Source organism: Strongylocentrotus purpuratus, unplaced genomic scaffold (assembly GCF_000002235.5).
Source record: "Strongylocentrotus purpuratus isolate Spur 01 unplaced genomic scaffold, Spur_5.0 spur5_scaffold_9, whole genome shotgun sequence".
Classification (NCBI taxonomy): Eukaryota; Metazoa; Echinodermata; class Echinoidea; order Camarodonta; family Strongylocentrotidae; genus Strongylocentrotus; species Strongylocentrotus purpuratus.
The window spans coordinates 25161302-25189128 of NW_022145615.1; the positions used below are offsets into that span (position 1 = coordinate 25161302).

A 27827-nucleotide genomic window follows, 5' to 3' on the forward strand; every position below is an offset into this window, starting at 1 on the left:
GGCAGGTGCATGCCCCTAAGTGTTATTTATGGAATACTTGAAAGTTTTGGTCACTTAATGATCCGCATCTAAATGCTATACATATTACGTACTGACTTGACTCGGAAAATCCGAAAATCCGAATAAAATCGGAATCAGATCAGATAATCCGTGTATCGGAAGTAACGTTACCATAGGAACTCGTTCAGCAATTAAGCTAAGAGTGTTAGACGGGTTCTGAATGGCAATTATACTATGGGTCATATAATCACTCAATATTTACAGTGCTTTTTGTTCGGAGCCCAATCAAGGCATTTTCACTCTTATTTCAGTCTCGACCCCCCCCCCCTTCTCTCTCTCTCTCTCTCTCTCCCTCCCCTACTCTCTCTCTCTCTCTCTCTCTCTCTCTCTCTCAATCTCTCATCTATTTGGAACCCACTCCAAAATCACCGTTTAATTGCAATTCATTACGGCTCATTGAACAAGGGTACTCAAATTATATGAGATTTTAGAGCTTAATTTAGCGGTTGGGCGAGCAGATAATCTCAAAAAAGCGAATCGTAGAAAGCGGTTAGACCTACGCTGCACGTTGTACAAACAGTCAGTTGAGAGAGAGTGGGGTATATCTTTTTATGAGGATTATCACGGCATTATATATAACTACTGTCATCCATGATTGATAGTAACGGGGTCTATACGCAAGTATTCGCGCGGTCCGCCGAACGTCCAACAAGTTCGTGACACAAATCAAAAATTGAAATTTTATGACGTGCAATCCAGACGTCGTATTCTCCCATTCCAAAATCAGAAATGCTTGTGAGTTGTATACCTTTTGAAAGAAATCTTAACCCGAAGCTCGCGACTGATACTGTTTAGTTATAGGTGATGCCATTATTTCAAATGGAGATAAGGAAATCGTCGTTTTTAAATGTTGTCATCTGAAATACTCCAGGATATTATTCAAATACTCGAATTGTTCAGACTGTTTTAAAGGAACTCCACACATATTTTGATATTGTTCGTAGAGAAGAAATAATCATCAAATTTATTGGATCATCGCTTTTCTTGAGGAGGCAGAACAAGGAGTTCATTATCCGAGCTACTCATCTTATTACGATTGTAACTGTAACGGTACATCGCAAGACGTTTTAAAGACCAATATTCGATTTGCATATTATTCATAGAGTTTGATGTCTTCAATATGTAACTCTTTTTCAGACTCATACAGGCTAGACCCATTCTACTGTTGTATGAACAGAACAAGGATTAAATACATTTTCCTCAGGGATCAAGTTCAAGTTGTGTGAAGGCTGCGGTATCAGAAAGCTTAGTAACATGTCAACAAACTAATTGACATCATATTTCGGTAATTTGAGAAATTATACCATCGATACGAAGTACTGAAGAGGCCTCGCCTTCATTGTCAGGATTTTGTTTCTGATTTCGTGAAACCAAATACCAAGGATGGCCCAACAAGCCAAGGAAGCTTGGTACGATGCACCAAGCAAACCTGTGACAGCTTTCAAATCACTAGACAAGGAAAGCGCAACACCCATTGAACAGCCCAGCTTCAATATGTCGAAAGAAGAGGAAAACAGCGTTCTCTTTCTCGTCGGGAATCGCATGGCCAGCACCGGTGCCCACGGCATCCCGAACATCCAGCGTGCCTCGAACATCTGGCGCCGACTTATCTGGCTATTGCTCTTCACTGGTGGCGTGACCGTGGTCGTCTGGCAGTTAACAACCATCATCAATAACTTCTTCGCTTACGAAGTCGACGTCAACATAGACTTCGTCCGACAGCGTGCCATCAAGTTTCCTGCCATCACCGTCTGCAACCTCAACCCTGTCCCTTTGTCAAAGGCTGATGTTCTCTGGAATATTGCTTCGAACGAGGAAGATGCGACTTCACTCAGGGATTTTCTACCGGCACAGAAACCCTCCGGTGTGATGAATGCGACGCAAAACCAAAATGATGCAGGAGCGTCCATGAGGGTGATTTTTTCTCTTATTTTCATATAAAGTTTCATCTTTCCAAATGTTAAAGAGACTTTATCATAACCCTGTCATTACCAGATACTGTTTTAGACAACTTAATTCCGTTACTTCATTTTAAGGCGACCTGATATTCACTCGGCGCCATTTTAATCACGGATCTATTTCGTAAAATATATATGTTTTTAGGTTAGGATTAGGTTAATGGTTAGGATGAGATATAGGGCTTAGCCTAAGGTAATCAGAAATAACCGTTATTTTGTTCTCATAAAACTTACATTTGTCAACCTTCTGTATATAACCAGTCAGTAGTCCAGAGCAAGAAGTGGTCTCGGTTAAACAACCAGCGTTATACAAAATTGAAGCTTTCGGCTTAGTGCATGCGACTGACCACCAAGCTATCGTCGCCAAAGATTGTGGTAGAACCTTTTTTTAAATCCTCAGGAAATTCACTCCCAGAATACGATGACTGTTTACCAACACCATTTAGGGGAACTTGATCACGTTGATGGGAAGGGTCCCATCAACGTGATCAACTTTCCCTTCTAATCTCCCTCCCTCCCTATATCTTTCTCTCTTTTTCTTTTCCTCTCTCAATCTTTTCGCTATTACATTTTGAGCATATCCCCCTGTAGACATGCTACATTACGAAACAGTCTATGTTTTTTATTATCAGCGGTAAAGCTCACGTTCAGAGCATCATTATTACGTGTTTTACACTTTTAAACAAAACGGATATACATTAATCCTCATAACATAGTAGAAGCTATATATATATATATTATTATTATCATTATTATTATTGAGTATTTTTTTAGACAACAAGAGTAATTTAAAAATTGCTCTTTGTTTCAAAGGAAGCCAGTGTAATTATCTCAAGAGTGGCTGAGATAGATGGTCCCTAGATACATAAAATACCAATCTGGCTGCCCTTTTCTTTAGCCGTTGCACACGATCCAATTTAGTCGAGGGAATTGTAGAGAGAAGCCCTTTACAATAACCAATACGGGATAGGACTAAAGAACGCACATCATTATGACAGGCAGACTGGCTGGTCAATGAACCTTCTGGTTCTAGTAATATTCCTTAAATAAAACGTAACCATACTACAGATGTGAGGATTATGGTGATGTATCGACATGCAATAATCAAATACAACGCCAAGGGTTCTTATTGTATTGAGGGTTAATGAGTGTGCCACCAACATCAAACTGAACATTTGGAAGACTGCGCAGATTGTAGTCTTTGCATCATTTACTTTTTGCTTAATTACTATCATCCATTGCCTTATATCTGGTAACTTCTTGATCTGAAATAAAACGTTGAAGTTTGATAAGTGCATTATCGAGAGCTCCAGGGGGTGTTTCAAAAAGATAAGTTGAACTTATCTGTAAGTTGGACTTAAAAATTATGAAAAGCCGTTAGCATCATTGAAAATTGTTTGTAAAAGTTATTTCAAAAGGCATAAAATGTTGATTCAAATCATTCATATTTTCTATTATCAAGGAGATTTTATGTTCTTGATTAGGAATTTATGAAAAGTCTAAAATACTTCAATATTTGCTTTTGGAAATATTTAATTTTAAGGCTACAGATGGCTCTCCATAATTTTTAAGTTCGACTAAGGAGATTTGTGAAACACCCTTTGTCTTATGATCACAGGAAACATATAACTGTATGTCATCAGCATAAAGATGAGAATTAATACCATGATGTCGGACGATATCTCCAGTGGGAAGAGTATAAATTGAGTATTCTATATGGGTCCTACTGTTGATCTATTTTCCAAATAGTTAGGCAAAAGAAGGATGTTGGTTGCCACATTTCTTGAATAAATAGGTTGTTATAGGCTTCTACTTGAAGAAAAAAAGTATTACCCGAGTAAGGAGTAAACAAGTTTTGTTTCATTTTAAAGTGGCTATTACTCATTTAAAATGTTTAAGAATTAACAAAATATTAGTTAATGGATTAATAAAGGTTGAAGCTTTGCCAAAATGACGGTCATTTGAATATTGTCTCGCCGATACTCTTGGCCTTTCTCCGTGACGTTCTAAGCCAGGTCCCGGGTCTAATTCCCGGCCGAGAATTTTGTTCAACCTTTGAGAAAATTTAAAAGGGGGGACAGCAAAGGAGAGGGGTGGGCTATAATAGATCTACGTACCATTATTCTCTTATTTGCATTTCCAATTATCATTACGTATGAATATATATATCGCTTTTCTTTTTCTGTATTATACAAGGGAATATCTTACATGGCTGCCAATTTGGAAATAATATTGGAATAATTTTCGAATGTTCTAATATCAATAAATTATGAATGAGTTAAAATAGAAATCTCATGTATGCACAATCAAGTCATCATTCAGCCGGACTGGGAATGTATGCAGATTTTCTGACTTCATTTCATTTGACTTCTTCTTTCAAAAGAGGAAATTTACAGACCCACCCAGCAAGAGATTTCGCGATAGAGCAACGATGCAGTCAAGCCTCGCATCTCTACGCAGGGTGGTGGAATTTAGTGCTTTGATGACAACGTGGGATGTACTATCAGATTTAATGGGCCCTTATCGATGTCCTTATAATTAATATCATATCCATGTTATTTTTGTATCACAAACAGCAGTTAGTTTGAGCCATTCCAAGGAAATGTTTAACAAGTTGACAAAATTTGACAGTGCACCGAAGCAAGATGTGGCCTACAATGCTACAATGCGCCATCATCTTTATAGCGTTTGAATGCAAATTATCTAAGAACTTTCTTGTGCGTTACACAAACCCTTATTTACTCTATTTGCTCAACTCAAGATGTATATTTTAACGAAGATTAATGTAATACTCTTAAAAATAACGGAAAATAAGACCGTGATGATCTGTGTTAACCTTTACTTTCAAAGCCGTGTAACAGATTTCACTACATTCAAAAGCAGCCCGCGACATGGGGAAAATCTAATTAATTGCCCAATCACTTATAGTTATGCATGCAAAATAGCCACTCTACATAAAATATCGATCATTGGCTTGTCACGATAATGATCCCTATTGTCCTCCGAAGTTCAAGTACCTCCATGTCAATAATAAATCAGGGTCTCTCGTTATGAAACGGTTATGGTTGGCATCTAATTCACATAGTAATAATTAATGCGCCTCGGAATAGAATTTCTAGATAGACGGCGCTATAGAAATGCCTTTAATCATCAATCTTAATCATAGTGAAGCAAATGGAATGCGACATGTTACGTGACAGGTCTCAAATTCTTACATAACGTCTAAATATTCTACCATCATGATGTCCGAATCAACATTTGGTCCCTGTCATAGGAGGATTTACGAGCTTGATAACTTTGATGGTGCGTTCGACGTCGGGGATATTTTGTAAAATTGGGTTGCATTGGATGTCGTCATGGAGCAAAACAGTGATTTTTGCCAATCATGTCAATTCTGAACTACGTAACCTGGTCAGGTAGTCTCCAATAGTTTCTTACTTTGCAAAATGACTGTCTCCCCTTTCTCATCAAACGATGTCTCGTCGAGAAGTTGCCTGATATAGTTTCTTTCAAGATGCTGTATGAAGTCTTGGGAAGATGATGTTAAGAATCAATAATATAGCCAAAAAGAGGATGTGCATTAATTTGTCTTAATGCGTCATATTGCCTAGAAAGTAGGTTCTCGGATTGATAAAAAAAGATTTCGAGAAAAGCTTTTTAAAAACTCCTGACTCGATTGTATGATTGTTTCTGCCATCTAGCATTCCTGGATGGAAACAATTCAAACGAAGGGTTCTTTACGTTGTTTTCTTTCCTCGATGAACGCACTAGCCAAGAGGATTCTGCAGAATAACTTCTCAACATTTTGATGAAATTTTGCATACAATCTTGTTTCAATGGATGGACCGACTGATCCACAAGCTGAAGACCCTTTCGATGCGACATCACCGGGGATGGTTTCAACGATATTCGGAGAAAAACATCTCGGGAGAGGAGTTCCTAAACAGAGACAACATCCCGTAACCCATGATGTTGCCATCAGTGCCTTGATCAACAGCCGGCTGGCAACCACAGGAGCCCACGGTATCCCAAACATCATGCGGGCTTCGAACCTCGTACGCCGGACATTTCCCTTTCACGTTTTTGTTTTGTTTTGTTGTTTTTGATAGCGCTCCCTTAATCTATTTAGTATTTTGAGAGACGTGTCTTGTATCAGCGTAACTTGGACGTGAGATATAATGTTGAGCACGTATATATGGGCACTTTATAAACAACACGAGCTAAGAATGTCACCAACAACATGTAATTGGCATAATCATCATACATGAAATTTCGTCAAAGTCGATTTATCCAAAATGTTTGACATAATAAAAATATTTCGGGCGACCGCCAACAATCAAGACCTGTAAAACAATTTTTTTTTTTTTTTTTTTTTTTTGCGAAACCAAAGGAACTTCCAATAACTTGAATATCGTATATGGAGAGATGATTTTTTTTTTTCTTGACTGCTAAGAAAACATGTATGTTAGCAGCCAAGAGATCGACGACTTTCTCTAATAGCAACTTAGTAAATATTCTATATTTTGACCATAATTGGACGATATATTATCATGTTGGGTAAAGAAAATAACCAAAGTTGGTTGAATACAAAATCAACCTCGTGCTGGGAAAGGTTTCTCCCCATAGTTTTAAGAGCATACGGACGTATAGCCATGCAAAGGGCATGAGCGCATTGACTTGGTTTCGAACCAGGGACCTTCCGGTTACGAGGCCATTGTTCTACTACTGAGCCATAAATAATTGTGTTTCATCGCGTATATGACATTTTTGCGATGGTGAAAGTCTGTGATAGGCCTGACCGCAACAAATCAACAAGTTTAGATAGTGTTGAGCTTTTTAACATGATTTCGCAGGAGCTTCATATCTCGTTAGACTTCGTGTTTGAGATCTTGGAAGTGGACGAGTGTGGCCCAAGCCTAATCAGCTGGAAGTATAGTAATGCTGATTATCTTCTTATTTTCAAGTGGGGGGGGGGGGGGGGGACCAGGGAATAATAAGACTCTTGCATTGCCACTCGATCATCATACCTGGATTACACTGAAATACTCTCACAGCATGATTGGCATTTATTAATTCAGAATCCCGTTAACGTCATGGGCATATACGAAATTCATGAATTGCAATACATGCATTATTCATGTACGATTGACATAATCTGTACGTGGTGATAAAGTACCAATCATATTAATAATGATCCCCTTTCTCCCGACACACTATGAATATGATGGACAAAGGCAGCGGACAAAATATACAGTTCCTCAGGTAGACAAAGGAACATCCCTTCACTGCTATTATGTGAAAATGTGTAGAACAGGTGAATATGCACGTGACACCTGTTTTACAAATTTTTACATAATACCTGAGGAACTGTATATTTTGTCCGCTTTCTTTGTCCGCCATGTTCATAGTGACAGTATCATCGCTGTTGTTACAAATTTTCCTGTTGAATAAAAGATATTCAATCCACTTTATTCGGATTAATGTAAAATAGAATCAGAAATTCACTTTCAGGTTGTAACAATTGGTTGCAGTGCTTATTATCTGGGCGGTTATTGTAATCATTTCCAGTTCAGTATTCGGCATGCAAACAGGACTGATAATCCTGAGCAGGGAGGTGAAAGAAAGGAGTGGACAATCTTGTAATTTATTCAAACGCATTCGTGAGTTCTAAAGCGTCAACAATGGGATGTGTAACACTCCACTTGGCTTTGAAGTTCCATGCTCCGAAATATAATCAGAAATTCACTTTCAGATTGTTGCATTGATTGCATTGCTTGTTATTTGGGCGGCTATTGTCATTCTTTCCAGTTCAGTATTTGTCATGCAAACAGGACTGATAATCCTGAGTCGTAGGGGTATTCAGTGTCCATATTACAATAGTATCATTATTGTTACAAACTTTCCTGTTAAATAAAGGACATTAAGTCCAATATATCCAGATTAATGTTAAATGTAATCAGAAATTCACTTTCAGCCTGTGGCATTGGTCGCAGTGCTTATAATCTGGTAAACACCATTAGCGTCACTTCCAGTTTCAGTATTTGTCACACATACATGACCAGGGGCGGATCCAGCCGGCGGGAAGAGGGGGGGGGGGGGCCAAATCTTGAGAAAATATTTAGCGGCGAATCAGCCAGCCGGCGAACGGCGAATGGGCGGGGGGGGGGGGGTGGGGGTGGATTAGAGAACATATATTTGTTTTGGGGGTCCAGTTTTTAGGGAACATTTTTGCGCCGACTCAGCCGGCCGGTGAATATTAAAGCGGGGGGGAGGCTGGAGAGGAGGACCACTAATTTCTTCTCCTTTTTTTTCTTCGAGGGGGTGAGGGGAGGTGAAGCGTCGTTTTAGCATGACTTTCTGTTTAACTCTCACTTTCACCTATCCCACATAACCATAATTGTTTTTGTTGCTACTTTATACGTAGTTGATAATGCATGATTAAATTAAATAGAGAGAGAGAGAGAGAGAGAGAGAGAGAACCACCATCATTATGCAATGGTTCAGGGTTTGTGTAATGTACATTTGAAACCATTTTTTAGCGTCTCAACCCTAAAAAAAATAGCGAAACTATTTTTGAGGAAAGGCATTATACTAAACTGAATAAAGAATAATAACTTTATATTGGCTCATACTAATAACTGATACGGGCTAAGAAATGTGGTATCGGCACAGTAAGATCGGGTATTTGTGTAGAGGTATTCCAAAATGGCATTCTAATAATCAACATTTTGTTCTTTTACAAGCGCGTAGCCAGAATTTCATTTTAGGGGGGCGGTAGTGAGCACGCGAAGCGTGCGAATCACTTACAGAGCGCGTGTAGCGCGCTCCCTAGGGGGTGGATGCAGATCATGCAGGGAGGGGGAGTTTCCCCACTCCCCCGCAAAGCGCGGAAGCTTTGAAGTTTCATTAAATTAGTAGAGAAAGAAGACGATTCGTTGGACCGTTCTCGACTCTTAATCCTTATCTTAATTCAGTTTCTTTTGACGTTTCATTAGAGAAAGAAGACGATTTGTTTTACCGTCCTCCACTCTTAAACCTGGTTTGAATCAAGTTCCCCTTCCACCACGCGTAGCGCGGAAGCTCTGACGTTTCATTAGATTATTTAACAAAGAAGACGATTCGTTGTACCGTTCTCGACTGTTAATCCTTATCTGAATTCAGTTCCCCCCCCCCCTCCCGCGCGAAGCGCAGAAGCTTTGACGTTTCATTAAATTATTAGAGAAAGAAGACGATTCGTTGTACCGTTCTCGACTCTTAATCCTTTTTCTTCCTACGTCCTCTTCCTTTCTTCTTCTTTTTTTTGTTTTTGTTTTTGGCCGGCCCCCGCCCCCTGGCTTCGCGCCTGTTCTGTTATCATAATGTATATACGCATAACACAACTGATCTTTATAATTTCTTAACGTGACAGTTTCTTCTCCCCTGCAAATGAAAAAGAAAACAAGGTTATTTAATAAAAGTATCATTCGACAAAATGATCACTGTGATTCAAATTGTGCGAGGATTTTTTTGAATAAGCAATGCCTTTTACCAGAAACTTCTTTGTAAAAACGACTTTTACAAATCTCAGCCATGCAATTCTGCCACTGTGTTGTAGGATCACTTTCAAATTAGGAGAAGTGTATTCTTTAATGAGTACTTTAAAATGAATGGAACGTCTCAACTCAGTAAGCATGGCTGAGATTTGTAAAAGTTGTTCGCATCAATTTGAATCACAATCAGTTTTTGTCGCTTAATCCCTTTTAATGACCTTGTTTTCTTTCTCGTTTGCAAGGGGAGAAGAAGATATGTCACGTTAAAGACATCATAAAGATCAGTGTTGTATGCATATATATTATATACACAGGCCCCGCGGAACGTTTATCAAAGTGGGGGGGGGGGGCTAAAGTATTTACGATCAGGTAGAGGGTAGCGAGCGTAAATTGGTGTGGGGGTTCAGGGGGCGGAGCCCCAGGAAGCTCATGGGTTTTAGGCATTTAATTACGGTCAGAAAAGCACAAACATTTTGATGCCGCACTTGTGTCACTGGCAGGTCAGGGGGGGGGGGGTGGGGGGTGGGGTGGCGTTTTACTTTTTTTAAAAAATTTTAAAGGTAAAATTTACGTTACTATCCTATTTTTTTATAACCTGTTTGGGAGGCTAAGGGGGGGGGGGGCGGGCCGGTAGAATCGGCCCGTGGATCCGCGCCTGTACATGACTAATATAACGAACCTGAGTGGGATCGTGATTTTTTTTTCGTGTCCATAAAATGGCGTGACCCTGGGCCGCAATAGATAATGACAAACCTCCCATTGTAGCTCTCAATCCGCCCATCGCCACGATATACATATATGTTTTATTATGAAATAATGAAGATAATTAAACACTGATCCGGACTCTTCGAATATATAATTAGCATCCATGTGGAGTGATGCATCGATCCCACGTCAACGCAGTTAAGATTTCCGTTCTGTGATGGCAATTAGTTACTATTGGTCCAGCGGAAACAACGCGGGATGCGTTTCTTGCTTTTTGTTGCCATGGAAACGTGATGCGATAGGCAAATCTCGGCGAATGTATGGAAACATGGTATATTGGAATCCCATTCTCTTGATGCTGTGTAAGGAGATCGCATGGTCGATTGACACGATATACATCTATTTAAGGACACTTTGCGCAACACTCGCTATCAGCTTTAACAAAGCCCGTCTCACTTTGTCATGCCTACTCTTCTATGGTATATTAGTGTCTCTGATTCAATATTTACGGGATTACCTGTGTTTTTTTTTAACCCATGCAGCAGTCTACATGAACCCCCCCCCCCCCCCCCGTCCTCGTCATCCCGAAAGATGACCGGGCCGACGCCGCTTATTAATATATCCATCACTCTATATCTGTAATCATGATCTTTATTTGTGTTCTCGATGTTCTTTGTATCTAAAGCCTCTACTTGATCTAAGATTTAATCAAAAAGAATGATTGGAAATCAATTTACGTTGATGAATAGAATGACGGCATCATCTTTTCATGAGCGACCCAGATTTCTTTGGCAAACGAACGTCATGATACGACGGAACGATGAATGGATATGGTCGATTGACACGATATACATCTATTTAAGGACACTTTGCGCAACACTCGCTATCAGCTTTAACAAAGCCCGTCTCACTTTGTCATGCCTACTCTTTTATGGTATATCAGGGTCTCTGATTCAATATTTACGGGATTACCTGTGTGTTTTTTTAACCCATGCAGCAGTCTACATGAACCCCCCCCCCCGTCCTCGTCATCCCGAAAGATGACCGGGCCGACGCCGCTTATTGATATATCCATCACTCTATATCTGTAATCATGATCTTTATTCGTGTTCTCGATGCTCTTTGTATCTAAAGCCTCTACTTGATCTAAGATTTAATCAAAAAGAATGATTGGAAATCAATTTACGTTGATGAATAGAATGACGGCATCATCTTTTCATGAGCGACCCAGATTTCTTTGGCAAACGAACGTCATGATACGACGGAACGATGAATGGATATCATGTATCATACTGCCAGGGATTCAGTTTCATCATTACGTCACCGATAATATAATCCGCGCTAGATCGATATTCGAATTAGATCTCGTCCATGCATTGTAAAGCATATTAATTTACTAAGAGCTCTCTTTGTTATTCTTGTATAAAGCGACGATACAAGATTACTTCGAACCTTGGTCACAATAAATATAGTGCATAAAAAGTATATTCAGACAATAAAGTGGTAGTTAAATGAACTTCTGCATGTAGGAAAAGAAGTGCAACGTAGGTCAAGTTTTCGGGGCCACTGGTCTTAGTGGGTGGACGAGATGTAAAGAAGCAAAATGATCGATCAGTATAGGGAGGATTTAGGAAATCTATGATCTGCTCACGCTTGATTTCCCCTTTTCTTTTTTTTGCCAGCTTTCTTACTTCATGTCCCTCTTTAATAAGCTCAATAATGAAGACTATTCCTTACAAACATTGTTTCCAAATTTCCCTCCAAGTACCCTTATGACAGCATTCAAATTCGCCATGCAAGGCTGTAAATCGGATATTGCTACGTTTGGCAAGTGGTGAACAAGCCAATTGATCTCCATCGTGTATAATAGTAAAAAACGAATAATACAAAAGGATTCCCAGAACTCCGCTTTATAAGGTTGATTTTAAGGAAAATTTATCTCACTGAGATATAGATTTATTTCTGATTTCATCTGAGATATATAGAAATTAACCTCAGGTTACCTTCCCTGAAATCAGCGTACCAGCCATGTGCGAATACCTGCAGGGGCGTTAGGAGAGTCGTTATAAAAAAAAATTGCGAGATAATGAAAAACTGAGTGTCAAATTTGAAAGAACATGCAATTTAAATGACAAAATCATCTTTGTTTGGTCAAAATCGGTTCAGAGAAGGCTGAAATATCCATAAATATAACCATTTCTAATATTTGTGTATACCAGCACAAGTGGCCTATTAGATAATATGAACCAGCCGTTGAAAAAAACGAAATAGCGCCTCATACGTCTTATTCCAGCCAATGCCGATGTTGGCTTTTTGTTGGATTTTTCGTGTTGGTTATAATAGTTAATACGCACAACCAGCCGGCCCATATATTGTTATTATTAATTAATTAATTAATTAACGGTTACTGTATTTTTTTTAAAAGTAGAGCTGAATTGGTATGATCGTATTGGCTAAATTTCACACATTTTGGGGTCTAAAATTACCTTCATAGCAATTTTAGGTCCTAAAAGGGCACTAGAAATGTCAAAAATAGGAATAAGAGCAATAACCATGCACTCTGAAGGCATTTGCGGTCTGAAACAAGAATTCAACTATCCCCTTAATGGAAGGGATGGACAAGGAGCAGTTGCTTACCCCCTATAGTTTCAATAAATCGTTTTCCCGATATATCATAAGAGTTCGATTAAAGCATTAAAGCATTCCTCATACGGAACAACAACTTCAATACATAGTGTACTAATACCTTATTTAGAGCATGCGTCTATCATAAGTTCGCATCAGAAGTTTGATATTGGATAATCGCGAAATACTTACATAAGCAACTAATTTTTTACTTTCGTGTTTTGTCTTCCTTTATGTTTTTGTCTCCAGGGATACCAGGACTGGGTTAACGTAGACTTTAACCAGTTGAATACCCGTGTGAGTAATTTGGAGGTCGCGCAGAGTATCATCGGAAGCACAGCGTATGAAAACCGGAGTGAAACCGGGCACGACCTCGATGATATGCTGCTTGACTGTAACTTTGAGAACTACCCATGCGCCCCAGAGTAAGAATTACTAAATGTCCTATAATAACAAATGTTAATGTTGATGATGATGAACATAATAACGTTGATGATGATGATGTTTATACAGTAACTTTAAATATTAAGTCTAACTTATTATTAATGTATAAGATAAGAATATTTGTGTACATTGGTTGGGGGCATATCAAGATATTGATAAAAAGGGACCGAGAATCCTCGAGAAGAGGGTTTAGTTGATACGTCTCAGTAATTTGCATGAACTTGCTTCTAAAGTGATTACTGAATTTTGTTCTTTTATGACTGATCTGAATTTTTTCTCGCTGCTAAAATCGAGATGTTGTTTGAAAGCACTTATACACATCAGTCATTAACTAATTTGTATTACTTAATTCTATCCGAAAATACACTATCATAAATCATTTCACGTGTAAATTGGCAGAGAAAAAATATATTTACTACTTACTAGATCCAAATTCATATAAGATTACTGTTAATAACTTCTGTTTATGAATGGTTGACGATTTGAGGATGGAAATAAAATGAACCTAAATTTGTCTTCGTTTTTTTCTTTTCATTTGCAGCAATTTTACGCACTTCTATAACTACATGTACGGCAACTGCTACACATTCAACTCGGGGCAAACGGGAAAACCTCTCGAGGTCTCTACAGTGGGACCCTTGTATGGTAATATATATTGAAATAATAATAACTGCTACACATTCAACTCAGGGCAATTTGGAAACCCTATCCGGGTCTCCACAGAAGGACCATTGTATAGTAAAATATCTTGAAATAAGACAAGATGTAGTATTCGACGAAAACTAATGAGATCTTTTCATTGCTCCCTATACCAAGTATTTATTTTTGACGGAACAGAGGGCAAAACTTGACTCTACTTAAGTACAATGGAGGGAAGCGTGTGGGCGCATGTGTGTGTGCGTGTGTGAGTGCGTGTGTGTGTGCTTGGCTTCAGCAACACACCTACTTTTTAAAAAATTGGACCGATACAGAGATGGAATGCGAGAACAAATACTCATTCTTTTTATTTTCTTGAAATGGAATCCGCAATTTTGGATTATGTATTTTTTGGAACATGATTTCGGAATTCCCGCCGCTCTTCCCAGACTGGATTGGGTAGGGTAGACAAGTTCCCGACATTCTTATTCATGTTTATTTCTTTCACTTTCCCCAATTTCCCTGCCCCTTTATATCAAGAAGGGGTGAGGTGGTTACTCTTCCTCCTCTGATCCGCCTAATCCGCCTAGTATAAGGATTTCAATAAGATATATTAATGATTTTCGTTTTTGTATTGCAGATTACCAACTGGACCAACTGACCACTAGTAATTTATTTATTTAAAAAATTCGGATAGGCCTATTTTTTTTTTTTTTTTTAACTGTTTTTGTCTTTCTTCAACATTAAAGGCCTTTCGCTCGAGCTGTACATCCAGCAGTCTGAATATATATCAGACCTGCAGCCCTCGGCGGGGCTACGACTACTTGTACATGACCAGAATGAGATGCCCTTCCCCGAAGACCGGGGCATTAATCTCGCTCCAGGGGCCCATACCTCCGTTGGATTGTCATTGGTAAGAATCTCTATTGAGGGTATAATACTTGACAGAATGTTAGGATCTTCATGCAAAATCAATCTAAACTGTGCCTGCCAACAAAATTCATACATTTTTCCCATTCATAAGCTGTTTTTGAACAACATTCATTGATCTTCAGTTTCTGTGGATTTTCTTTTTCTTAGGTGACTTGAGGCATTTAATATTGACTCACCCAACCTTGCAAAATGTACCACAAATATCACTGCAAACAATAGTGATCGGTGGTTTTTGCTCCCTCCTCAAAACAATTATATTAGGTCAACGCCCTTGACGTAAGTTCCTTTGTATACGTTACTATTTCTTGCTTCATAGGTTTATCTGGAAAGAAAAGAATCACCGTACACGAACTGTTCTTTGGAATTCAAGCCTGGAAACGTATTTAAAGAGCAGTTTGATCACCTTGAATATTCCCGATCAGTAAGTATGCATTAAAAAACTTAAATCACACACTATACTAGCCTCCTTTGATCCGACTTTCGAAGAAACGGCAATTATATTAGATATATAGAAATCTAAACAAACATCATATCCCTGTTTTAGATTCTGTATAAAGATAAGAACTAACAACTGGAATTTAGTCCATTTAGTGATTTAATATTTCTAGTCAACATAAAAGCCGAATCGGATTTCAAATCGTAGAAAGTCGCACTCCTGGGGAGTGTTTCACAAAGACTAAGATCGACTTTAAGTTGAACTTAACTATGGCAGACATTATAATATGCCACTAGTTCCTGGCATAAGTTTCTAAAGGGTCGTACACATCGTGGTCACAAATCTACAGAATTTACCTTCTTTGATAGTTCATTATTGAAGGAAAGAATATTATCTAAAGATGATAATTGATAGACCAATTGTGAGAGCAACCAGTGGCATCTACAGCCTGCCATAGTTGAGTCGATCTTAGTCGGGGTGACGTCACTGCAATTCTGAGCAGATTTAGCTCAGATAAATCCTTTGCAAATTCGATTTATGTTTAATATCAAATGACTACTCAGGTACTCAGTTATTGATATTCTATATGTTTGAATGTTCATTTCAAATGCTTTTGACAATTCTTTAAAAATAGGATCGTTATCAGAATGTATAGTGTGCGATATGGTTTAGAATAGACACTGACTGTTGAAGAAAAAAAAGATTTTGGACGGAATACACCTACTGAAAATCGAAAATCGATAAACAAAGAGAAAACATCTTAATTATATCACCTTCGCCATTTACTTATTTTACATCTCCCAATGTCATATAAGAAAAGTGTATTTTCATAATGAAACTATATAGTGGAGATATCGTACTCAACCTTGCAAATTTCATAAAAGAAATCATACCGTTGGGAGGAAAAATTTGAAATGAGATAGATCGCCAAAAGGAAGATATTATTTTATGTTTGTATTTTTAAATATCTCTTATTCCAAATGTAAATGAGTTGTTATTCCTTATTCTCTTCTTTTTGTCTTGTTAAAACAAAACATGTGACTGATATTAAATAAATTATATCAATTCAATTCATAGCCAATAAGGTAAAAGTAAATAAATGTTTCTTGCTCTGGGGTGGTACGGAAAATTTCCTAGTGATATTCGTCCTGGGATAATTTTCCGTGGAAAGTAAATATCCGGGCCTCAGTTGCCCGGGATAAGTTGTCATCGGGATGGATGCCGACGAGTAAATGGTGTCCAAGAATCATTATACTCATTCCAAACACTTCCGGGGCGTTGCAAGAAAGATGCGATTGTTTGCAAGTTGCAAATTTGCAACTGATATTTGCAATCGATTGCAGCTCAACTTTCTTGCAACGCCCCACTAGTCTCCTAAATTTCCTAGGAATTAAATTAATTTATTATAAATTTGACACTATTCGCAAGACTTACGCTTGATTTGGGGGATTTGCAATCGATTGCAATTTTCTTGCAACGCCCCATTACACTTTCTTGAACACCATTAGAGTTTGATATTTGTAGGAAAAAAACTTTCAAAAATGCCAGTTTTATATATGCATACTTCCTGCTGTTTAAGATTTGACCCATTAAAAGGGACCATAACTGTATTTCTATAATCAAAACCTGATATTTCCATCATAATTCGATCATAAATTTCATTTCATAACAGGCGTGCGAGAAACACTGCTTTTTCACCGAAGTAATGAAAGTATGTGGCTGTGCTGATGTCAAATATAGATACAATAATTCTGCTACCGCGTGTAACAGCTCCGATGGTAAGATCTGGAAAATAACATTTGATGAGCATACACATAAAATTGTATAGTAATGATAATAATATTGACGTAGGGCCGGCATGGGCCACTTGCCAACGTCCGTGTTACGGACATATGTTTTGTAAATTACCGTTTTTGGAATGGAGCGTCAATGATAATTTAAACTAGAATGAAGCACAATCATTGTTTGTCTAATATGTTATACTTAAGAACCCTTTCATTTGTGTTTCCTTCTTTTTATAAGTAATTATTCATAAATTATACTTCACCATTTTTGTATGTTATTGTCATTATTTTTTGTTGGGGCGGGGTAGAAATGTTCGTAATTTGTGTGGCTTTAACAGTAATTTGTTGACTATTTTACCTACAAATTAATATCTCATTAAAGTCCAAAAAAAATTGGGGGAAGGGGGTAATTTGTTGAGGGGAGGGGGCAAAGTGACCCTTGACCCTTCAAAAAGTTAGAACAGCTGCAAACGTAATCAAAATCAAAAGGAATTAAACGATACCATTGTACTATTGCTTATACCGAATCGTTACAATATGCCAGATGTTCAGTCTGTGTCGGTTTAGGTAAAATAGGTTCAATTGTTATGTATCTCAGACAGTTTTCTTTGATAATTCGTTAAATGTATTTTGCTTAATTTGTTTTCATTAACAGAGGTATGTGTCGATGACGTAGAAGCAAATTACACCCGTGGTGATCTTAAGTGCGGTTGTACTATGCCTTGCAAGTGAGTAGTATTTGCAACTACTTCATTACAGTGTAATAGACCAGTTCGTAGCCTTGGTACAAAATGACCCCAAATATCCACAAATCTTTACACGCGGCGACGTACCACTTTTGTGCATTTTAGAATAATCATTTTTAGAATAAGTGACAGTGATGCTTCATGGATGCCTTCTGTTTGCCCTCTTGAGTATTAAGAAAATGTGCCGTCGGTGAATAAGAAATGGATAATGATAATATAACTTTCAAGAGCACTAATCCAGTTTTCTTCTTGATGTTCTTTCAATATTTATTACAATTTTGGTTCAAATGACCTTTATCTGCCCATGCGCCGCTTGAATATCTACGAGCTACCTGATTAATATATAAAACACAAATGTGTTATTGAAACGACATGATCACATCACACCGTTTTGCAAGAAAAATAATATCGTAACTTAATGTTTCGCAACCATATTGAAATGAGTACCTCCATATCATTAGTTACCATTAGGGAGACCATATGTTAATTCGTTGGTTATTATAAATAGTAGCGTAGTATTCGTAACTTTGATTAAAGAAGTTGCATGACCCTTCATCAATAAAGAGGGGGAAATGTTCGATGATTATTAATGGGAAACTGAAAACAGGAACAAATAAAACAAAACGTTTGAAGGAAAGGGAGGGAAGCATATGGAGGGGAAAGAGAGAGAGAGAGAGAGAGAGAGCGAGAGAGAGAAAGATAGAGAGAGATATATGTTTTTATTGTGAACAAGATACTGCAAATAAATGTCGTAGAATTAAGGTTATATCAATCATGATTTTTATTATGAAATTATCCCTTCAGACAACATATTTTTGAGATCACAGTCTCAGAAGCATCTTGGCCAAACGACGGGTACGCGGTAAGTTGGTTTATGATTAAAATCTTACATAATTATTTCCATTTTTATTGAGTGAGAAAATTTATCATATTGTTAATGGTGTCTAGACTTTAGGTTAATTTTAGCGCCACCAAGCTGAGAGTATGTTTACTTGCCTGTTTTCTTTATACGTTACGTTACCCGAAGAAATGTTAAAAAAACAAAGAGAGCAAAAGATTTAGAGACATACCATGAAGGGGGCAGATACGCAGAGAAATACAGGCAAATAAAGGTAATTAACATAAAGAGACAGAAAACATCGACAACTGTATAAGCCTATCATATTTTCAATGAGAATTTGAATATCCAACTTCACTATTCACCGAAGATTTACTCACGCAAAGTTTTAAAATGTAATATCAAGCCGATTTATGGCCCTTCCACATTATACGTTTAATAACATTTTTGAAAATCTACCGCTTTCTTTGAGTATACTTTTTTGTGGTAGTTCAGTACTTTATTGACTAAATGGGAAATATTTTTTTTATCATATAGGCCATATCACTTTTCTCAATCGTTTTATCATTTTTATGCAAATAACAGTAGAATAATATTTTTATTTAAAATCCTCAGTCTACCGTTCAACAAAACATCGAATCGATATCAGATGACTTAATGCAGAAACTCAGTGATGATGGTCCCGCGAATTTTATCAAGTTAGTATACGTGCAGGAGTTTTTTTGGTTAAATTAACTAGTCAGTCAACAAGTTATCTAATTAAAGGGTTAGTTTACGATATACATTAGCTTTATGAACAGCATTTAGCTTATGAATTTTCTCTTTTGTCACACCAAACTTTAATAGTTTACCGTAAAGCTTCTCCGGCTGTTTTCCTTCTAACATTTCAAGTAAGAACAAGATTAACAAACAATTGTTGAAAATTGTCCTTTATCTGTGAGAGACGCCTATTTATTACACACAAAAATCATTCGGAAGTTATATTACATTTTGCACATTGTAAAATTAACGTTTAGTATTTAGAATTCTCACTACCCCATTTATTGCAATTATGGTAGCATTTCCCTTATATAAAAGAACAGTGTTTTATTAGTTTGGATAATGATGAACTTTTACAAAGTATGCAAGAATTCTCCATACCGTATACAGCTGGAAACGAGCCAACGTAAGCAGTGCTCTATGTTCATTGGCGAATTTGCCGAGTTTTTGCAGTACTGAATTCTAACACTATACTATGTGTGATAAATGCTCGTTTAAAACAGATTCCCTCCACCACTCCAGGCGTAACATGTAATCATTTTCTTTCATTTCCCTTTCAACTTTTATTCTCCTGCTCAGTAACAACGTTGTGAAAGTAACGATATTCTACGAGAATCTCCAGTACGAGTACATCTACCAGACAGCAGCATACACAGTAAGTGTATTTGTGTGTTAATGATTCCGATGGCCTGGATAATTATCTGTAAAGCGCTTTTATCGTATCAGGACAATTACCCCCTGGGCAATCACCCCCCGGAGAATTACCCCCCGAGGACAATTACCCCCCAAGGACAATTACCCCCCGGAAAATTACCCCCCGGAGAATTACCCCCCGAGGGCAATTACCCCCCAAGGACAATTACCCCCCGGAAAATTACCCCCCGGAAAATTACCCCCCGAGGACAACTACCCCCGAGGACAATTACCCCCCGAGGACAATTACCCCCGAGGACAACTACCCCCGAGGACAATTACCACCCGAGGACAACTACCCCCCGAGGACAATTACCCCCCCCCCCTCGAAACACCATTACCGCGGCCCGAGGACAATCACACCCAGGGAATTTGTAACACTGTGACGTATAATGCGAGCTCCTCTTCAAATTGCTATTTAGAGAAAATGTCATGAACTTTCATTTTCTTAGTTATTTATGACGGAATAGATTTGTTTCGTACAAGGGTTGTGTATAAATTATATTTATATTCGTAGCTCACATTCAAAGCCCTCGTACCCATCTGCCAAATCTTTTTGCTTGACGTACATGTATCCTCCTAGGAGGAGATTTCACCCACCCCTCTCGCTCTGTATCCATTCCACCTTTGTGAAGTTTGACTTAATATGCCACGTGTATTGAATCAAATTCAATTGCCAGAAGACGCATGTATAAAATCGAATTCAATTGCCAGAAGACGCATGTATCAAATCAAAGTACGGAATTTACATTTCTTAGAAATTTAACAATACATTGCGCGCAGATGAGTACGCGTTAATACAGCTAGTCTCCCCCAAAATGGCCCAACAAAGAAATTAGGATGTAAGATATCATTATTTATGCATCATCTGTAACTTTTCTAATCAGCTGATCGTATATTTGTCTTTGTATGTATAATGGGCCCTCATCCATGATCTATTCCAAAATTAAGGTTCTCTTCATGTTTATAAATGTAATGTAATATATATATATATATATATATATATATATATATATATATTTCTGTTGTCATGGTGAACTAAAATATGTTTTCTTGTACTGTAATTTATTTTGAAATAAAAATTGCCTTCAAGTTAAATATAAGGTATGTACGGTGCCATATTAAAAGAAAATAAGTATCTGCACTTGGGTACATTCATCTCAATGATTTTGTAATTCCAGAGCAGCGTTTTTTCAACTGGGGTGCCGAAAGAGAATGTTAGTTACATGACAATTTTTTTTGGCAAACGTTGATTTTGTGAAAAACAAATATCAGAAACGGGTAGAGTATTTATTTTCATGAGAAAATAAAATGTAAACAAATAATAAAATGTCTTTCTTCCTTGCTCACTGACAATATTTTGCGAATATATATCTCTTATTTCGACATCACATTGTTACCACACTCATCACAATTATAAACATGGTGAATCAAGGCAACGAGAGGCCCGAATATCCTCATATTCGTGTATCAAGGTCATGACCGAATATTTCACTTTATATTCGTGTACATTCGGCGGTGAGGCGCCCGCATACCTTAAATATGTGCTAGTGTGTTGATTACAACATTATGTTTTACCATTTTGAAAATGTCTTGTCCTTGTTTTTCTTGCTCGTTCACTTAATCAAGAAACAAATGTGCCCATACGTGTGTACATAGCACTTGACGAGTGCCAGAGTGATGCAAAATAAATAGTTTGTGAAGAATTTAAGATTGGGCGAAACTTTTCATTTCTTAAGAGGGCATCGTGTCGAACAAAAAGTTGAAATAACGCTGCACAAGAGAAATCCTTCGTAGAAAACAGCAACCACAGTGTTGTTGCATAGATTATAGTTAAAGAAAAATGTGTAGTAATGAGGAAGATCACGCGCAAGTATTTGAACGAATGTGGGCAGGGGCGGATCTAGCTTTTTGCTAAGGGGGGGGTTTGACCAAAATAATGACGATGCAGAGCATCGTCCACGAGCCGCGTAGCGGCGAGCCGATTTTTTTTGGGGTGTTTATTTGAACCCCGTAAGTGATGTTTTCCTGGCATCTATTAACACAATGGAGACCATAAAAAGCAGTGCATGATAACATCTTTTTAAATCAAGTAACAGCTTAATACACAGTTATATCCAGCCTTTTTATCATGTGTTTGGTTAAGTTACCAGATGAGTTGAATATCTTCTCACAATATTTGCACTTGAAAGGGTTTCTCTCCAGCGTGCGTTCTTTTTTCTTTCTTTTTTTTTTCTTCTTTTTTTTTTTTTTTTTTTTTTTTTTTGGGGCCGCCCAAGGGGGGGGGGGTTTGAACCCCCTAAACCCCCCCGTAGATCCGCGCCTGGTGGGTTCATGCACGGGATTTTATGGGCTCGTAGCCTTCACAGCATCTCTCAACGTGACAAATCGTCTTTTGCTATTGAATCCTGATTGTCCCCCGGGGGGGGGGGGGGTAATTGTCCTCGGGGGTAGTTGTCCTCGGGGGGTAATTTTCCGGGGGTAGTTTTTCGGGGGGTAATTATCCTTGGGGGGTAATTGTCCTCGGGGGGTAATTCTCCGGGGGGTAATTTTCCGGGGGGTAATTGTCCTTGGGGGTAATTGTCCTCGGGGGGTAATTCTCCGGGGGGTAATTTTCCGGGGGGTAATTGTCCTTACGGGGTTATTGTCCTCGGGGGGTAATTCTCCGGGGGGTAATTCTCCGGGGGGTAATTGTCCTTGGGGGGTAGTTTTCCGGGGGGTAACTTTCCGGGGGGTGATTGCCCAGGGGGTAATTGTCCTAGAACCCGCTTTTATACAGACGTTATTTAGTATCATATTAGGCCAATCCAGATTTGTATCATCATTGTTATTGACTTAGTGTCGTCAAGAGCGACGTCTTTTTTCTAACCATGTCGGTGGTTCTTCGAATTAAAAAAAACACTGCCTATTTGTTGTTCTCCTCCTCCTCCAGATATACTCCTTGATCAGCGATCTCGGTGGGCAGATCGGTCTGTGGATCGGCGTCTCCATCCTGACTATCTTCGAGTTCATTGAACTCATCTACGATCTCATCAAACTCATCTGCCTCAAGCTGATGGACCCGCGCATGAAGAAGAAGAGAAGCTCACAGAGTCAAACGAAACAGAGTAACGTCATGGCCCTTGACGGACAGCAGGGACGCACCAATTCCCTTTTCGCGGACCGCTGACGCAAGCATATGATGACGGACAAAATGGAGGATTTTCCTTCGTTAACTAGCATGCAGGTTGTCATAATATGATTTATCGAACAGTGTGATAGAAGCGGATATGTTTTCACAGTTAAGCCATTCACTAGGTCCACACCTTGTTGACGTAAGGTAGCGTCATTTATAGTCGTTGCATACATGCGCCGTTTTACTGACTTGGGAATGCGTCATTTACTACCACATTCTATGACATGCCATGTGAAAGTGGCATCACACAAAAACTGATTGAAAGATGATAAGTGCAAACGTTGCCTACAAAGATTGGCGTTTGGACTAATAACCGTCACGGGCTTGATTAGCACAAGTAATAACGAATAGTTTACAACGGTCACTGGAAGATGCAAGCTGTGATGTATTCCCATACGATAGTTGATTCTTTCGATTAAAAAAAGAATGATGCCAAACTAAACAACGAATAATACAGATAATGATGGCTACACATAGACAATCATTCGAGAAGAAATCTCAATGCATCCATCTATTTTGTATAGATTCAATGATATATGTCTGAACTTGTCCTGTATATTCATATGGCTGAATTTTATTGACTGACGCAAAGGAATTGATGCATCATAACGTAGCTCGTAGAGTGCACACTGCATACGATGATCAGTTTGTTGACGTGAAACTGCGTCAAGGACTGACGCACCGTATGAGAGTGACATCTTTAAAAAAATGAACTGTGACAATAATGCGTTAAATGGCTGACGTATGCACTAATTGACTTCACCGGTGATTGGCGCAGGTAGTGGCGCAGCCGGATGACACCCCGTGTTTAAGGAGCCTAAAAACGAGCAAAAATGTTGGACCAATGACGCTTAAAATAGCTGAGCATAGAGAAGGCAATTAAGACCATCTCGATTAGAGATGGTGCACACATTTCATGGTGCGTCAGAACACATCGGGTCAAGAGAATTGCTACAGATATAATGATATGAATATTTATTGTATTTATCCATTTCATATTTGTGCAAACGTATTTGCATGTTTCAATCGTGTTAGTATTGTCGTGATATGGATTTGCTGAGTTCAGCACAAGTTTTCGCAAATGTTATTACTTTTAATATAACATGACAATTTACTCAAGCGTTATATCAATCTAAAGCTATATATTTCACACAAGTCCAAAGTTTTTCGGACGTCAATAATTTTCTTTCAAAACCTTACTGTTTTAGGTAAGTTTTGCATTTCGCGCTTGCGAAAATAAAAAAAAAAGAAGAAACGCCAATCTCTCTTTTAACACAATTATTGACCATGACATTTTACCCGAAACTTTGGGGCATTTTCAAGTACTTTTTAACATGCTTTTGCTCAAAAGTTATATTTCAAGCATTTAAGACAGCCGTAGAAATTAGTTTAATAGTTATACAAACTATCACTTTGGCAATAATCTTAAGTTATTAGCATCTTAAAAGTGATTATCATCATTCCTCTTTCAACTCGGAAGTCTTTTAATCATGTCTAAAGTCTAAAACTAAAAGTGCAATGATTTCAGAATGCCGTAACAATTATTGTTCATGTTTTTTTGTCTTTCGTATTTTTCGTTTATCAATAAAATGAAGATGAAATATTTCCTGTTATTTCTTTTCGTCGGCAGGGTGTCTTTCAGTTTTTTAATATGTTTATGATAACGCAACTAATTGAATGTCATGTTGAATATTTTACTGAATTTTTATCTTGAATAATGAATTATGAAGTATAATGTAGGAATAGCTGATTATAAAATGTGATAGACCTACATTTCTCGGGTAATTCAGAAAGTACATAGCAGTACATTGCATAAAAATGGGCGTTGGACATCCAAGCTAGCCATTATTATGTAATTAACAATTTATGCTTGTGCGAAAATGGTAGCACACGTACTACAAGATTCAACCTAAATATCGTTTAGCAATTGTATGTGAGATGTTGTACGTTTTTCTTTCAAAGGAGCCCCCATTCTGACAGTGGTGCTTGAGCTTTATAGCGACATCTACGATGTATTTGTTAAGAACTATGTGTGATTTTTTTTCTGCACTTCTTGCGAACAAATATAAAAGGTTAAGAGGACGATTATTTTGCTAGATTGACAGTGGAAGAAGATTGAGGCTATTGATTGGAGCAATAAAATAATGTAAAACACTTTGATTAATTACTTGTATTAAAGGCCCACTGCACTACTGGTAGCTACTTGCGCCCTCTATATAACAAACAATGCCTAATCGGTGACCATTGGTCCCCCATGATCCTCTTTTTCTTATGTTAACTGAGAGCTGAGTTGATGAGATAACCACCTGTCCAGTGACCTTGCAGAGCGGTCTAATCCCTCCTGTAAACTATGGCAGATAAGCTTTAACCTCGAAAGAGACCACGTAAAAGAATTGTTTAGATATCACTAGTACTTTAAAATTATTATTGCGGTGGAAAATATACTGAGCTTATTGAAATATTATTTCCTACATCTGTGTTCTTCAAGAATCAAAGCTACAAATCCTGCATTCTTAACAGTTTTTTAATTAAGAAACGTTCACAGTTGACCGTTTCCAAATTTATATTACTCACTGGTTTTTACACGGATTCAACTAGCATCATGTACGTTTCACATCGGGATGTATCAAATTGACCTCATACTTCTTTTATTTTTCAACTACAAATAAGTGCATACTGGTAGCCAATGAATAATTAAATATATACATATTTTTAAATTGACAAATTAAGTCTGATCTCATCAATCCGTCGCTGTTTTCACGAAGTGACGGTAGTGAAAAAAAATTGCATTCACTTTGCGTTACGATTTTCCTCACTACCGTCACTTCGTGAAAATCGTCATAAAATGAGTGATTAAAAATTCCTATTTGTGATATGGTGGATCTGATAGCAGTTCATTTGTTGTGAACTGTCAAATTTTGTGAGAAATTATCTATGTTCTTGATAGCAATAGACAAATATATATATATCATAATAAAACAACCAAATATAATATTGTTGATTTGTTCTATTCCACGTTTCTTTTGTATGATATTTCATCAAGTGATATGTGAATATGAAGTATAGTAATCAGAAGCTGAATATCAACTTTTAATACAGAACAGACAACATTAATGAGCTACGTTTAAGATAATGATTAAGACTCTCTATAGACATTAAAGATATTAAGGTTCAAATTTTGCACCCTAACTGGTACAACAAGGTATCTTAAATCTCAGAGCTAAGTGAATGAGCGTTTGACTTCTGTTGTGCGCAGTTTTTGCTGTGGTTCATACCGCGTCATATCTCAACTCTTAAGGCTTGTACAGATACGGTAAACCGCCGCGGTTTTTATTTAACGTGTGGAATAGCAACGAACTGCGCAAAAAAAGTACTTGCGGTAATTCACTGAGCTCCGAGTCTTACAGAAGAGTGAAGCATATTACACTTTACGTAATCTTTTTTTATTTAAAAACGCGTCATTATTCTAAACGAGCCTTAACAGTCTCCACCCTTATGTGTAAATTTGCAATGTTTGTTTGTTATATATTTGTAAAAATCCAAAAGAAAATGAAAATCAAACAGAAAAAAAAAAATCAAATCAAATCAAATCAAATCTTGAGGTTTGATATCGCACCCAAACAGTTCCTGAAGTGGAGAGATGAGTCACATAATTAAACCTGCACCCTTTAGGGGCACACCTTGCACTCCTTTATGTTCAGTATTTCCCCATTTGCTATTCATTTACCCCCCCCCCCCCCCCCCACTCCAGGAACGGGACCGCATTCATGTTCCCAAACGTCCAGTAAAGGGGTACTTTTCACGCAGCAAAGTCCAGCTCGTAACACACAACAAAAATCGGCCCGTATTGACTTTACGCACCGGACATAGGGAGTGTTTTCTAAAGGAGGGAACATGCATACGCGTACCCCAAATAACACTGAGTGTGTGTGGGGGGGGGGGGGATTTATCCATCAGGCTTTGTCAAGAGTGCAGCTTTTGAACTTTTTAAAATATGAACAAATTCTGCTATTGTACCTTTTTGAGTTTAAATCAATTTCTTATTGTGAAAGAATTATGTATTTTGTAACATTAATTATTAGAGATAGACAAATCATCGCTCTTGTCACGAACCGAACGGAGAGGCCAAAAATAAATGTTTTTACAAATGTTAGTTAAATACATATTTTGACTATACTTACGTAATCTATAACCACACAAGACATAACATCTTAATTATGCATAATTAAGCCATTAGAGATGTACTTTCCTATCATTTTTCTCCAATCATCTTGCAAAATGATTTTCAGTAGCGTAACCAGTCACTGGTAACCAACCCTGTCAGATGCAAAACCCAAACAAGTGTACAAGAATGGTCCACCAAAGATCTCTGTTTGTAAGTACCAGGATCTTATGTCACTCTGCAGTGGAACTACCTCAACAATTACAAGCGTTTTCATGAGATGCTACCCCACAAGATTTCTCTCTCCCCAACGATACAGTTCAGATTATTATGTATTGACGATG

The 27827-nt window shown here is 37.9% G+C and overlaps 1 protein-coding gene and 1 long non-coding RNA gene across 2 annotated transcripts; one reads left to right on the plus strand and one right to left on the minus strand.

The window, feature by feature from the left end:
* Window positions 1–444: 444 nt before the first annotated feature.
* LOC100894064 (degenerin mec-4) lies at window positions 445–24934 on the plus strand. Its single transcript, XM_030976457.1, has 11 exons — window positions 445–1974; window positions 13127–13302; window positions 13863–13966; window positions 14707–14870; window positions 15207–15311; window positions 16999–17104; window positions 17766–17838; window positions 18661–18718; window positions 19310–19392; window positions 20033–20108; window positions 23079–24934. The coding sequence occupies exons 1-11, from the start codon at window positions 1444–1446 to the stop codon at window positions 23313–23315; spliced, it is 1713 nt and encodes a 570-aa protein (XP_030832317.1). The 5' UTR covers window positions 445–1443; the 3' UTR covers window positions 23316–24934.
* A 440-nt stretch (window positions 24935–25374) lies between these two features.
* On the minus strand, window positions 25375–26045 carry LOC115920554. Its single transcript, XR_004062392.1, has 2 exons — window positions 25691–26045; window positions 25375–25488 (listed from the first exon to the last, which is right to left on the minus strand). It is a non-coding gene; the product is annotated as an uncharacterized LOC115920554 (long non-coding RNA).
* Window positions 26046–27827: the final 1782 nt, after the last annotated feature.